The sequence below is a fragment of the Haliotis asinina genome, chromosome 1 (genome assembly GCF_037392515.1).
Source record: "Haliotis asinina isolate JCU_RB_2024 chromosome 1, JCU_Hal_asi_v2, whole genome shotgun sequence".
Taxonomy (NCBI): Eukaryota; Metazoa; Mollusca; class Gastropoda; order Lepetellida; family Haliotidae; genus Haliotis; species Haliotis asinina.
Window position 1 is genome coordinate 12,643,471 of NC_090280.1, and position 15,394 is coordinate 12,658,864.

The 15,394-nt window shown below is 36.9% G+C and overlaps 2 protein-coding genes and 1 long non-coding RNA gene across 3 annotated transcripts in view; 2 read left to right on the forward strand and 1 right to left on the reverse strand.

Annotated features, from left to right (window-relative positions):
• The window catches only part of LOC137287174 (B-cell receptor CD22-like), a 129,368-nt gene that overhangs the window by 10,985 nt on the left and 102,989 nt on the right, over positions 1 to 15,394 (forward strand). The gene's annotated exons all lie outside the window — the stretch shown is intronic.
• LOC137291765 (tigger transposable element-derived protein 4-like) lies at positions 3,297 to 3,701 on the forward strand. The gene has a single exon (XM_067823321.1). It carries the CDS (start codon positions 3,297 to 3,299, stop codon positions 3,699 to 3,701), a length of 405 nt encoding a protein of 134 aa, XP_067679422.1.
• On the reverse strand, positions 11,154 to 13,090 carry LOC137283487 (uncharacterized). Its single transcript, XR_010956859.1, has 3 exons — positions 13,045 to 13,090; positions 11,587 to 11,630; positions 11,154 to 11,194 (listed from the first exon to the last, which is right to left on the reverse strand). It is a non-coding gene; the product is annotated as an uncharacterized lncRNA (long non-coding RNA).

A 15,394-nucleotide genomic window follows, 5' to 3' on the forward strand; every position in this document is an offset into this window, starting at 1 on the left:
ACAATACATGTATTTCATTTCAGTATTAAATGTTCTCGTCACGATATGGCTGAGACATTGCTGATGTGACGTTAAATACTAACTCACTAACTCACTCACTCCTCCTTGAATAATATGTCCACCAGTCAGTATTGTGAGTCATGTTATATATGTGAATTTATTGATTCATTTCTTATAAAAAAATTAACACCACTTAAGGCTCTTAATATGACTAGTCATTTACAGAGATTTCTCTCAACGAACAACATATAATTCTGACCAACCAAACGGATGTGTATGATAGAAATATATTTCATGTGTTTCTTGTTTTGGTAACATTAAGTTGACAAAATATTTCCCATGACAGACAATTTACTATCTAACTTTAACTATCTAACTTTCTGATTTTCATTCAACAGTTCTTAAAGAAATTTCAGGCTAAGTCTGTTTGTTAGGGATTAACACAGAAAATGTGTTTATTATCAAATTTATGTTTTAGATGATATAAAATCAAATTTAACCCCACAATTATTATGTGAAGATATGTATATGCATTTATATATATTATTACATATTTAACAGTACAATGTACAATGACTGAATAAAGTCATACATGTGTAATGTAATATAAAAGTGCACACGCACCAGCATACAAAGAATCAGATGGAATTACAACATTGTACAGTTCAGATACAACATAAAGTGGGAACAGATATTGACTTTATTGACATATTTGTGATAGAATTTGAAAAATCAGTCTAATGCACCAAAACAAAAGATTGAGCTCTAAAAATAAAATATGAGCTTTTTCTTGACTATTTTAATAATCTGATCATTGTGAAGACAGGATGTATGTAGACACTACAGGAAAATGTAAACCATTTGATGCTGACAGCACTTAACAGAAGCATTTATTATGCTGGATATTGAAGTGTATTATCAATATGAATGCATGTATTGTTTAGTTGTGTAATGAAAATAGATTTTGGAAAGTGCCCTTGAATATGTACTTAACCTAATGGTAGGTTTGCTTCTTCTGTGTCTAAAATAGTATATTTAATAAATTGACATTTTAATATTATTTCCTTTATTAAAACATGTTAATTTATACCCTTAATTGATGATAATTAAAATGCAGTCATTGTAGAAATTTGCAATATCTTTATGTATTATTTGCCTATACAGTGAATTTATATTTCATGCATCACAAACCGTTATAGACATAAAAAAGTAGATTTTAGTTATTCCCATGTTTATCACATTGGAAAGTTGGCTACATGTAGGCGACGATTGACATAATTCGTCCGCTGCTGTTATTTTACAATTACTTGACCATTGATTCTCTCTTTCCTCTGTACCTGCTAAATATCTGTGTTGTCCAAAATCTTAATCCCACCATAAACGACCCGATGAAATTTACATGAAAAGACTTTCAGTGTTTCACATTTCGCGCACCGCATCGTTGTAAATTGCATGAATGCAGCCATGTCGACCGTAGTACTCAAATGATTTGAGTACATATACACTGAAAATATACTGCAGTTTTAAATGTGTGATACTGAGACATCTACTGCCAGACTTAAACAAAACGATTGCAAAACGTCAACAACACGACAAAACATGACCTGAAAACGATCAGCTGATTCCACCGCCTCGCTTTGAACTGCCATTTCTTGATTCATTCTTGCAATGTAAGCAGTCATGCCTATCCCAGGTGTATCATAGAATCATAGAATAAATATTTTAGGACATAACACTTGATATATCATCGTAAAAGGGAAAAGATATTCTGTCCATGCACTGGCCTGAACGTTACCGATGAAGGTGAAGGCTATACTGGTTAACTGTCTAAGTGTAATGTTAACATGTACGGCTCCCATGTGCATGCAACATGCACTGTCAGTTTAAGGTTGGACAGTCCGCGCACCTAGTGGATTAGTGAAGGGAAGATAAATTCAAAAAGATTGCCCATTAGCTTTCACCATTGCTACCTTTGATTCATGCCACAGCGTGTGTGTACACACGTGTTGACAGTTGTCACAGTTCATGTGGACACGTCTGAGAGAAGTAGGTGTATACCGACTTAATGTGCAAATAACATGTTAAAACTGTAAATTTGCTTGTCAGGACCATGAAATCATATCAAGATGTCTGAAATGTAGAAATATCTGCATCGAGTTTAAAGGTTTTAAATAATGATAAATAGAGAAGGATTTTGCCGGGGCTGAGAAATTAAATCGAGAGAGCTGAGATATCGACTCATCAAATTCAACACAACAATGTTCAACTGTGATGCTACAAAGCCTGAACACCAAATTTGTCAGCATGATGTAGGACATTGTTGAAAGCTGTTTAAATGTTTCTCTATTGACTTGATGGTGAGTTTGTCCAGTAATGAACATACGACAGAGGTAGAAGCAGTTGTTTAACTTCTGGAAGCAGTGACTGCAGAATGGTGTATATAGTGCCAAAACTATGGGTCATAGTATCAGAGATGGAGATGAAGCTTTGGTGATTGAAGTCTCTGTTGTTTATGAAGGTACAATAACTTGAAGTGTTACCATAGTGGCATTCCAGTATGCAGACTGGATCTGGTCAAGACACTGTCAGAGATACCTTGTACTAAAATCTATATTTGGGTCACCTTCATATAGGTCATATAGGTCACCTTATCAAGCTGCATCTGGGACAGTTGTGTCTCAATCTCTGTGTGAGTGTGAGCCAGTATTTATTGATGTAAGAGATATTTTTACATCAAGTTTACTTTACCCTTTACTTTTAAGCTTCATGCCCTCATTTCAATTTCTTACATGTTTATGAATGTACATATTTAACTTTATACAAACTATATACATTTTGGAACTTGTTTTTGTTGAACATTAGATTGTTTGATTTGTCTATTCATTGGGTAATAACTTCCAATTATGTTCCCTTCAGCCTTTATATGATATAATGTATATCATGTTACAATTACTGTATTTTATGTTTTGTATAAATACAGGATTTCTGAGTACAAACTAATGTTGTGTAGTTAACATGCAGAGTTAAAAATGAAGCTGTATAATCAGTCTTCTGAGAAATAAAAAAAATCGCTATACAACTGCAAGGGTGTTGTCTTTTTCCTTCAATAAACTTTTTGTGAGAAAACCATGAGAATAAGTCCAGAATAATATTGTGTGATAGTTCATGTTGATGTAATGGCTATTGCACAGCAACATGAATGTTTGCATTAAATTACACTACATAATCACATATTTTGTGCAGTAACACTAAGGCAACACTTGGTACGATAATAAAGAATCGTGATTCCATCTTCAATGGAATCCGTGTCTGTGTCCACTGACTTCAGTCCAGATCGAAAGAAGATGCACGCCGCCATCCATCAAGATGTTGAAGACGCACTTTTCAAGTGGTCCCAAGCTGTCAGAAGTGAGAACATTCCGTTGAGTGGCCCCATGCTCCAGGCAAAAGCTGAAGAACTTGGTGCAAAGTTAGGTCATCCAGATTTCTCATGTCACACGGCCTGGATTAACAAGGTATCATTGCTAAATTCATCAGTCACCCCTGACCGAGCTGATTCAGAATGTGACCATGATGAAACGAACAATGATGAACTGGATCAGGCCCCTCCTTCGTTTGCTGATGCCAATATGGTGCTTCAAACATTGAAGAACTTTCTGGTTTCTCAAAAGACAACTGACGTGTCTTTGTTTGATTCATGAGCGAATTTGAACAAGGCTTTGGCACGCATTCAGTCGGACAGATGGTGGACAAAGTAAGATAACTGACTTTGCAGTGAAACGTATCTAATTGTCGTATGAATGAATGAATACATGAATAAACTGAGTACATTATAGTTGTATCGTACTAGATATATTGTAGTGTGTTTTTATTGTTCTTTTGATGGCTTTTGTGAATAATGAACTGCAGATATAACAAACTAATTTCAGTGGTCCCTTGGTGTTCGTTATAAGGTATTTTACTGTACTTGTTTTGATACCTCCCAGACAACAGACCTTCGGTTTTGATATAGGACTGATCATTGGTCATTGCACTGAGCACAGTTGAGGCACGATAAACATCAGTCATCTTGCTGACGATTGTTGTGCATCCCAGGAAAGTTGTTATGTATTTTCCTTGGATGGAGTGATGTCATTCTACAGCAACCACCACAACTATTTACATAAGCAAACACTAGGGAAATATATATTGGCCTCAATAGTATTTTGTAATTCGTGAGTTTTGGAGGAATACCTTATCTGCGTTGCATATATTATCTCTGCTTGACCAGGCTTGATACTAATGTTATTTGTTTTGTTAATAATGAGAACATGGATCCTTCTTTTCAGCAAAATAATTCCAGTGTAAATTTTGTACTACATAATGTCTATTTTCTCAAGTCTTAAGTTTAATAAATGTTTTTAGACCCAGACACCCTGCAGTCACCCATGTGGCACAAAAGGAACTGCAATGATATTTAAAAAAATATTGTCTTAGGGACTGGTCATTTATTTATAGGGGTGGTGTGATAGTTGGACTATCACGTTTTACTTAGAAATGGTATTCCTGATTAAAACTATTTTGATATCAAGCAGTGCCTCAATTTTGCTTGATTCTTCTTCTTCATCTTCACTGGAATATTCTCTTTCAAGAAGGGAGCAATACGACTGTGCACAGGATCAGCTCCTAGAACGGAAGAAAGACGATCAATATATTCATGATACAGCAAAGTGTGAAGTATCATTACACTGGGATAAAAAAGAAATTAGCAGACATTTGCACAAGCAATTGAAATGCCGTGAAAAAAAAGCCACTTTTTCGAATGGCCCAACACAGTTTAATGCAAGCTGGAATCACACACTGGGAGGAATGTCACAGCATGGGACTGATGGCCACCAGAATCGAGATGCCAGATAAATGTGTCTTAAACTTCGGATACAGTCATGTCCCATTTATCCGAACCTCAGATATCCGGAAAACTCGCCTTCCAAACGAAAATTCCTTAAAAAGAATTCACAATGTTGTAAAATTACTCACATATCTGTAAATCCGGTTCCGTAACCGTAGGTCATTTTCACAGACAAAACACTGAATTATGTGCATTTTTGTCTCGTATATCCGGATGGCTGAGCACCTGTATGTTTACACACGCGATCACCGAGGCCTCGCGTGCCGAAACTAAGAAGTCTGCAGTCTTTGAAGCGTGAGAAGATTAATTACCTCTGAGTAGCAAGGTGACACTGAGTTAATTTTGAGGCTTGTGAGTTTGTTGGTCACTATAATTATTAATTATAGTTGGATATTATCCAATCAAATGAGGACCCACAAGTAGACATGGCCTTGTCAGAACTTCGCGATGTACTACAATCCTGTGCACAAGTTGCAACTGTGACTGTTACTGCCGATGATGTTGTGAATGTCGACAGTGACGAACTGACTGACAAAGTCCTCTCGCTTTTCTACACAGCCAGTACAAAAGGCTATGATTGATTTTTTCAAGCGAGCATAACTGCATGAACAGGTATGAGACACTGTATGCACTGATATTTGTGTATATGTACCGTAATCAATAAAGATTGTGTCTGATGCCTACTATGTTCGTTTCTTTGTACATTTCTTATATATATGGCCCGTGATGTAGATATCTGAAAATTCACTTATCCGGACAATTTCAATGAAAACGCAAGTGTTCAGATAAATGGGGCATGACTGTACCATAAAAATAAAATACCCATGCCTTTCTCCATCAACTCTGACTTTGCAGCCCTCTTCAAAAACACTGTTAATCCATTCTTCCTAGATCATGGAGGCCATCGGTCAACTGTCAACAGTAATGTGCAGCCACAACAACATGGAAAAAAACATCTCCTGAAATTCATTGACAGCATAGACAGTATAGTCAATGCCAACGACCTAGACCACTTCCACATCACCAATCGATACACTGAAGGAGAGACCCGGCTGAGATATGGTGTCTATGCCTATGAGTCAGTGGATGGCTGGTCCAGGTTTGACGAGATACGATTACTTCCCATTGACTACTTGCACATCAACTTGAACAACTAGGCCATCACCCTGGATGATTACCAGCATCCTTCGTCAAACTTTGGGATAAACTGGGCTGCAAGAATTTGGGATATTACCACAACCTGTACTTGAAAACCGACCTGTTCCTGCTCACCAACATGTTCCATATATTCAGAAAAAACATGCTTGAAACATTACAGCCAAGATCCTGCATGGTATTTGTCCTCCACCAATCTCTCATACTGTTTAAAAGATTTGAAACAATGAAATCATCCTTGAGACAGATTTTTGGTACTTGTTACGAGGGTGTATTTTCTGTAATTTGTATTATTATTATTAAGTTATAGTTATTAATGGGCTGCAGTGCTTAGAGTTTTGAGTGATGGATATTATGGGTTACATTTCATATTATCGGCAATAGTGTTTTAGTGGCACACCTTTAAGCAAGTGCCTTTAGAGTTGCCTCCCTTTGCTGTGTTTATACTGTTTGTAAAGAATCCCGATTGCAAAGCTTTGATACTTCACCAGAATGCCCCAGAATTAGTGACTGTGTATGTATAAGGCTGCATGGTATTAGAAACCTTTAGTGTGACTTATATCTTGCTCTTGTCTGCTCAATACATAACATTGAATATTTTATTTTGCTTAACTTGTTTTGCTCGTTCTGAGGTGATTTCCTATGCCTTTTGTCACAGCAAATTATTAACCCTAACATACTGAAACTATGGACTCCACAGAAATAAAGTGATAAGACGTCCCAGATTTTTCAACAAGCAACAGAAACCAGGGTCTGGGCAAAAGTTCTATAGCTAAAGAGGAACAAATACATGTAACAAATTTGGAAGGAGGACCAGATGTCCACACTGTTTAACTACATTCCACAGGGTTAGAAATTGTCCAGATAAAGGTAAAGAGAATGTGAACTTCACTGAATTGGAGGAAAATATGGCACTGATCACAAGGGATGATAGTGTCTTGATGGTGAAGCACAGGATTGTGCAGTTATTGACACTGCATGTGCAATATCAGTTTGTGGTAAGAAATGGTATGAACATTATGTTATCTCACCGTATGAAAGTAAGAAAACTGGTTCAAGGGAAAGAATCGACTAAGAGCTTCATGTTTGGAGGTAGACCGAGGCATCTATTGTCATGTAGAGCTGTGTTACCAACAGTGATTGGGACAACTGAGTGTCAGATTGAAGCAGAGATTGTGGATGCCAATATTGCTTGGCAAACCAAGCCCTTAAGAAAGCCAGAGCCATTATTGACATAGACAATGAAGCAGTCAGTTTAGAATCGATGTCAAGAGGACATTATTGTTGGTACACAGTGGAAATTAGACTAAAATACAGTGGAAGTTCATAATTCATAATGAATCATATTACTCATTCATAAGTTTTGACTTACCTTTCAAGCAACTAAACGTGAAATCCCCTTTTAATATAATGAAATGTAAAATATAGCTATAAGCAGTGAAATTTAAGCTTAAATTTGAAAAAAGGTCTCTAATTAGTAAATGCTAAATGCTAATGTGTAGCTCTCTCAAGTATGCCTGTTTCTATTTCTGTTCTAATCTATTCTATTCTAATTGAAAAAGAAACCTACTGAGAGAGCTACTCATCCATCCTGTCACTAGTGCCTAAAAATCAAAATCTAACACATGTTAGATGCACAGTTGAATGTTGCACATAATCTCGTGCAGCATGAAAAGATAATGGCATGGCCATGAAGTGGCGGTGTTTATGCTATCAAACCATGGTGTCCGAGAACATCGTTACAAACCCTTCAGAACAATTGTGTTGCAGGGGATACAGAACAGTCTCATTTGTTGGATGGAATTGTGTTTTATCTCTGACAAGGTGGGATGATGATTCATAAGAGTTCACAGGAGTAGAATGAGAAAAGTCAATTTAATGAAGTTGAAACTCTTGACATTAGAGAGGGAGAGGAAGAGGAAAGAAAAGATGCCAGAAAGATGTTGTTGATGCAGAAAACATTTTTCTTCTATTAATTTATAATTTCATACATTAAAGATAATTGTTGTCAAATGGATATACTTTTAATGTTGCAAAGTACAAAGTATTAAAATAGTGTGGTAATTTTCAATGTAAAATTTAGTTCAGATGAGGTTCAGAAAGTCTAGCTAGGCTATAACTCTTATTAGTTTTCCTAAAAGTATTATGATTGTAATAGAGATTACTTCCCTTGATTGTTAGTGTTGCTCCTCAAAGCACATGGCTTGTCACTGCCTCCCATGTTGTACCAAGATGTGGTAGTGGGCATGGACACAAATGTGAGTAGCATTGTTTGTTATTATAAGACATTTCAATGCATAATATGGAGATAATGTTTGAAGGGTTTGTTAATTGTACATTTTATTGATATATTTTGTAACTGTAAAGGTTGAAGTAATTTACTTAGAATTTTCATGAAGTGATGTTAGGAATCATTTACTTAGCAAGTAAGTATTTTTGCTTGTAGTTTTCTGAACTTCACCAAGCCAAAGGAAAGAAATGATGACTGTGACCATAGAATAAACTTTTGGTGCGAGTTGAGGATTTTTGTGTCTTGCATCCACAGATGTGATGAAAAGGAAGTTTGCTTTGATGATAAGAAACAGTCAAGCTGGGAAGAAATTGACCTCAGAGGTCTAGAGACAATGAAAGATGAGAGAGACAGAGTGACAAAACAACAAGTTTTAAATAAAACCAAACTGATTTTTAGTTTAGGAGATTTGATCAGCTGCAAGAATGATGAAACAAGGGAAGTCATGACAGCTGAAATTATCAGCAAGGCTGGGAAAGCCACAGGAAAGAATAGATTTTGGTTTAATGTTGAGTGTAATTATCCAAAAGAATATTTAGGAGATCAGCAATCTCTAGATCTTAGTTGAGACACAGACTTGAATGTGAATGATGAAATACAAGAAAAAAGATTGGATATTATATATTGGATTTATATGGAATGTATGATGCTTCAGTGGACTGGTATTTCCATGTGAGAGAAATGATGAAGGAGCTTAGTGCAGTTGTGTCAAAGGTTGACCCAGCAGTGTTCATATCGTGCAATGATGGAATTGAAGGTGTGCTTACATCACATGTTGATGACTTCATGGGGTGGAAACATTAACAGGTTCACAGAAATTAGAGGACAATTCTTGATGTTGGGAAGGAGGAGATTAAAGCTTTCAGGTATTTGGATGAAGATCAAGTCTTGCTACAACTGAGTGATTACAGTGACAAACTTGCTTTTATCAATAGAGCAACTGACAAGCAACAACCAGTTTCTGCTGAAAAAAGAAAGATTAAGAATTGTCAGTTAGGGCAGAGACCATATAATAGAGGGACGGCCCTCTCCAACAGTTCATCATTAAACATCAGCGCTACGGTCTGGCATGTAACTGATACACATCGACACCCTGCTGCTAACTTCCGGTTACCGGAACACATGCGCAGCAGATGCGCAGACATTCCCAAATGAACACTCTGGTAACCATGTAAACAATATTGCGTAATATCCGGACTGAGAGTTAATTCCTTAGCTGGATTTCACCGGCTGCGACTGACAGTCAAAGATTACATGAACAGCTCCAATAAACTGATTACAATAATCGTAATCTCTATCTTGTCTCTCAGAAGATGTCAACTTTTCAACTGTCGCACATGTCAACTGACAAAATCGCTGAAAATGTGTATCGTTCGCGAAATCCGTGCCGTTTTAGGCCAGTCACGTAACAGTACTGTTGTGAATATCCCCGATGTTCGCTGAACTTCATCACGTAACCTCTATATTTTGTTTTAAGTATCCGTTGCCGCTGGTTGGTGGTTCACTAAATGACGCTATTAGTCTCTGATTTTGATTTCATATTAATTTGCGTAACTTTATGAAGCTGATAGTCGAAACGAAACACGATTACACGTTATCCACTAACGTCATAGTAATGTTTGTTTGAATGCCAGTGTGGGGCTGACAGTGATAACGCTTTCAGAGCCGTACGGAGACAGAGGCACATTATAATATGTTTTTTTTGCAAAGGAAAGCTACTCAGAACTACAAAAACCACGAGGACCATTTTCACAAACGTCAATGTACAACATTACATACAGTAACCGTGTATAGTTGATTTTGTGACCATTTGACCGTTTCTTTCACGGTAGATGGAGAGGGAATGAAGCAATGACTTGAGAACTTGAACTTGTCATGATATAAAGATCGTGAGGCATCCCCCCAAACACACCACCCAATGAAATTAATTATTTTCATAGGGTTCATAACTTTAATTTTATCATGACACTTACCATGAAAACTTTGTCACATACCTTTCCGAAAATACCGGAATTGCAACTGACTGGGACTGTGCAGGTGTGATTGTGATGTTATGTTATATGTTTTATAAAAGAACAATAAATGTATATGTATTGCTAAATACAACTATTTAGATAATATTCTTTCAAGCTTTCATTAAAAACAAATATGAATGTCAACTGTTTGAAATTGAGACTAACACTAAAGAATACACTAATTTTTTAAAATATTGAAACATGATATTGTAAATGAAAAATATCAAATCTGTACACAACTTCGTCCACGGATATCTTTAAGAGAATATCAATCAAACCACAGTTTCAAACCTGATGAAAAACACAGTTCAAAGGTCTTGCGTCTTGTAAGTGATGTTCAAATGATGGATGCCTGAAAGATAGTGTATTTGCAACCCTATGATGGATGCATCATAGCCAGGTTCAATACTTGGTCATGATCTGATTCAAACTGTAAAAGCCCTTAGTAGAGATTCCCATGTCACAAACAATTTTATAGTTGAAGACAAAACCAAGTTATCTGGACAGTCAATTTCTTTATTTCATAGTTATTGTGACAATACAGTTACACTGTATGGTTTTGCCATTGAAGCTCTTTATCAAGCTCTCGAGAGGTACTTTGGATCATATATGATCAGATGTGCATACAGGAAGATTTTATTTAGAGTATGCACACCTGTATAGAAAAAGTCAGCAGCCATCACAGACTTATTCACATCTTCACCCAGTTTTTGCTAAACCGCAGAATTAATGGCAGAACAGCCATCATAATCTGTCTGTTCCTGCTGGCATGGGGTGTCTGTGCGTTCATCAGTGAGGTCAATGAAGAATGACTTCCACTGTTTGTCACACAGTACATCTATTGAACTGAAAAAAGGAGAGGAACAATTTTGATATTAAAGAAATAATAACATGAATTCAGTGCTCTAAATACTTGTTGAAATTATATGATAGCTGGTTGTCAATGCTCTTTCAAACAAAATCTGTTTACTTACTCTCAAGATGGGAATATTGCACTTAATTAACACTGTATCTTTCCTTACATAAGAAAAGAAGCAAAATTAATTCTTGACTATGCAAACGTTTTGATATTTCAAACTTTTTTTCTGCAGATATACACCTATAGAATAAATAAATACCAATAATTACAAATTATCAACTTTTTATCAACAATTTTTCATCCAATGAAATGATTTCTTCGGTGTGCACCCTTAGTTAACAGAGACACCATTTTGAATATTACTTCCATTATTACTTACCTGCAATCAAGAACTGTTCATTGAACTTTCTTTTTCCTGGGCATCTACAAGACAAAATAATAAGTTTATGCTATGATTGGTGTAATGATATAAGTATAAAGTTGAATAAGGTACTTTAAATCATAATTAAACTTCATTAAGAAGAAAAATGATCAAAACAGAAAAATGTATTATTTCATGAAAAATAAGGATATTTGCTACAAGCATAATCATCACAATGTACAATTATTTACAACCCATAAGTGCATGAGACTTTTGAAGAATGGATTAAACATATATTCGGGTCATATTAACAAACAAAATTAATGTTGTGTCGTCTGCTACATGGTATCTGAAATGTGCAGTACATGATGCAAATGGGGGTTTACGTAAAAAATCATAAAAAATAAACTACCGATCATAGCCATATAAATTTAGTACCAAGCAAAAGAGGAATTCGCCATGGGAGTAGTGCACTTTACCGGGCGCGCTTTTTCAGATTTTTTTCGCTGTGCTGGCGGGGCTCGAACGCTCTCAGCAGGGGTCGTGGGATTCCAACTGGCTAATTAGACTAATTAGCGCACACGCTACCTCGGGACCACCGAAGCGATCACAGGTAGTTAGTGCTCGTTTAACGGGTCATTACCCCACCAGCTCTGCGCATGCGCAGTGAATGAAAACAAACTATTATGATTTGTTTTCATTTACTGCGCATGCGCAGAGCTAGGCCCCGCCTACCCATTCATCAAAGCGAGAAGCCACACCTAGGCATTGTTTTCAAGGTGTTGTGCAGCCAATGATATGATATATTCGATTCGTGGATGGATATATGGATATAATCGCATCTAAGGTAAGCCAACCCTAACCTTTACTCACTAACCCTAAGGATCTAGAAGAGGGGGTCACTAACCCTAAGGATACATCAGCGCGTTAAAGTGAGACAGTTCAGTAGCTCTACAGCGCGCTATCACTATAGCGCGCTCATTAGCGAGCGCTGAGCAGTCCCGGGTCGCGCGCCCGGTAAACTGCACTCTAGCCTTCGCCATAAATGTTCACATACTTATTTTAAAAATGCTAGTAGTAAGCTGTTATTGTGAAAGCGTGCGGAAATCAAGTGTTGTGGAGTAAATTTTTCAGAAAACATTCACATTTCGTCGTATTGCAGGAGTCAAAATAAGGAATTACACGTCCTCCACAGATTTATAAATACCACTAAACCAAACTTTATCTAATCTGCTTTTATTACACCCCGGTAACTAAGGATTGGTATTGAAAATATGTAGCTGTTCTTGAAAATCAAAATCGGGACTTTCGCCGATTTTTCACCGCCGCCATTGTCCTCACAGAGCAACGATCACACATGACAGCATTCATCAAATACAAAGACTTGTATACGCTTTAGCACCACTAAAAACCTCAGATGCACTCTTACAAATATATGTATGTACATGAGAATAAATGAGAAAAACTAAATCTTACCTTTGTTATGAAAATACGCAAAATCTATGACTGAGGTGAACACACGTTCCTTGAAGCTTCCGGATAGGCTGCGCAGTACAAGCCGTAGCGCGGATGGTTTTGCGCATTGGCTTGAGGGCCGTCCCTCTATTATATGGTCTCTGGTTAGGGCAAATACTCTGGTTGGCTCATCATACTCTTCCAGATATTTTGTTTGAAACACGTCATTTATCAAGTTGTATAAATTCTGCAGTTGTGGCCAATCACCTTGAAGTGAACAAGGTCATAAAAAAGATTAAAAAGTGAGAGTGTTGGTTTGAGACATACAGTATGGTTCAAAATTATTGAGAATAGCTAAAGCATTTCATATTATTAAACGAGAACAAATCAGATAAAATTGAATGTATTGTGAAAGTGAACTGACCTTTTCATGTTGTTTAGGTAACAATTTAATATTTTATCAAGTCTCCTTGAGCTTCACGGCACAGTCTAAGATGGGTAGGCATACTTCCTATCAGAGAGGTTAGTGTTTCGTGAGTTATGCTGTCACAGTATCGGACCACTTCTCTCTTCATGTCTTCAATTTCTGTCAACCCCTTTTGATTCACACATTCCTTCATCATCCCCCAAATGTTCTCAATGGGATTAAGTCAGGACTATATGCAGGAAATGGTAATGCAGTCACATTTTTCTCCTGAAACCACTGCTTGGCATGTTTTGCGAAGTGTTTAGGATCATTATCTTGCTGCAAAATCCAGTCATTTCCATAAAACACATGTGCACTTGGAAGGAGAAAATTATCTAATATGTCAGTGTAGCGTTGACTTGTCAGATTTCCCTCAAACACACACAGCGGGGTCGTTCCTAATAAGGATATCCCTCCCCATACATGAAACTTTGGGCTGTATTTAGGTCGTTGATACAACGGTGCTGATGCAGACTTTGTCCATATTTTCACATTATTGGGATATACCCATATTGAGCTTTCATCAGTAAAAATCACATTTTCCCAGTCAAAGTTTTCATGTGCCAAACACCACTCAACACGCCTGTCTTTATGTTCTTGTTTCATGAGAGGAGAAGGAATTCCAGTCTTTTTCTCCCATCCAAGATCAATCAAATTTCTTCTAACTGTAGATTTTGATACAACTGTTGATCCCCTTTCTATTATTTCATACCTGATGTTGGAGATGCTTGCCCTTTGCTTTTTAGACGCTAAAATTCCCAGCCGGACGCGATCTGAGAAGTCCAATTTTCTGGGTCTCCCTGCTCCTTTCTGGTGCCCCAAATCCTTTCCCTCTTTAAAATTCTTCCTAATCCTATACACAGTAGAAAGAGGAGTTCCTGTTCTCTCTGCCAATGTATTTACATCATCAATTCCTTGATTACACAACTCAAAAATCAACCTTCTTTTATCTTCAGCAGACATTGTTGACAGTGCTGAGGAAAATGACGTCTACTACAAATTCAGGGGAGGTAACTCTAATTGTACTATACTCAGTAGGCCAAGATGAGTTACCTCCCTTATACCATTACTTAGTTTTAAGTACCAGTGAATCAGTTGAGGTGTTAGGATAGCTCAAAGTAAGAAGAAAAATTCTCAATAATTATGAACCAGACTATAGGAAGCTGGAGTGAAATCTGAAACTGCTAACTCTGAGTCAACTCTACAAAATGGAGGGAGTCAGGGATCATTTTGATGAATAAAGACAGACAAATGTTAGCAGATGAATGTCAACATTAGCAGCAGCAGTATGTATGAACTTGTGAGCAATAAAAGATATTGTCAATTCTATATTTGACTGTAAGTCAGTGTGGGAAGCTGTTCATTCCAATACATGTGTGACTGAGAAGAGATTAAGAGTGGAAATAGCTGGCATCAAGGAACTTCATGATGGGGGATGGTTTAGATTAAATGGATAAATCTATCTGAACAGTTTGCTGACTGTATGTCAAAGGAGGAGCTTCACCAGTCCGGCTTTTGCAACATTGCTATGTCAACAAATGACATAGAGGCTGTGAAGAAACTGTGACACTGTTTTCTAAACAGTATGTGAAATTTTAAGACTACAGTGATGTGATATAGTGACTGTAAAATAACAGTTTACATAAATCATAGAAGAGACTGTTGTCATGGTAAGAGACAGTTGCAATGAGAACTGTGACTGTGGATGTCTGTTCCAAGACAGTCTTACTGAATGCTTTGTCTTGCAGTGGAGTTCTGATTACCTCAGGCTAGGATATGTCTAGAACATCTGTGAAATTGTGTAGTTTTAACTTATACCTTTTTCAGTAGTATGTCTGAGATGAGGTTTACTTCTTTCGACTACTAATACATGGTAAAGTAATATTCTATTTTATATTTTCCTAC

What these genes read in the sequence shown, in the direction of transcription:
- LOC137291765 (XM_067823321.1), top strand. Translation starts at nt 3,297, where the DNA reads ATGGAATCCGTGTCTGTGTCCACTGACTTCAGTCCAGATCGAAAGAAG.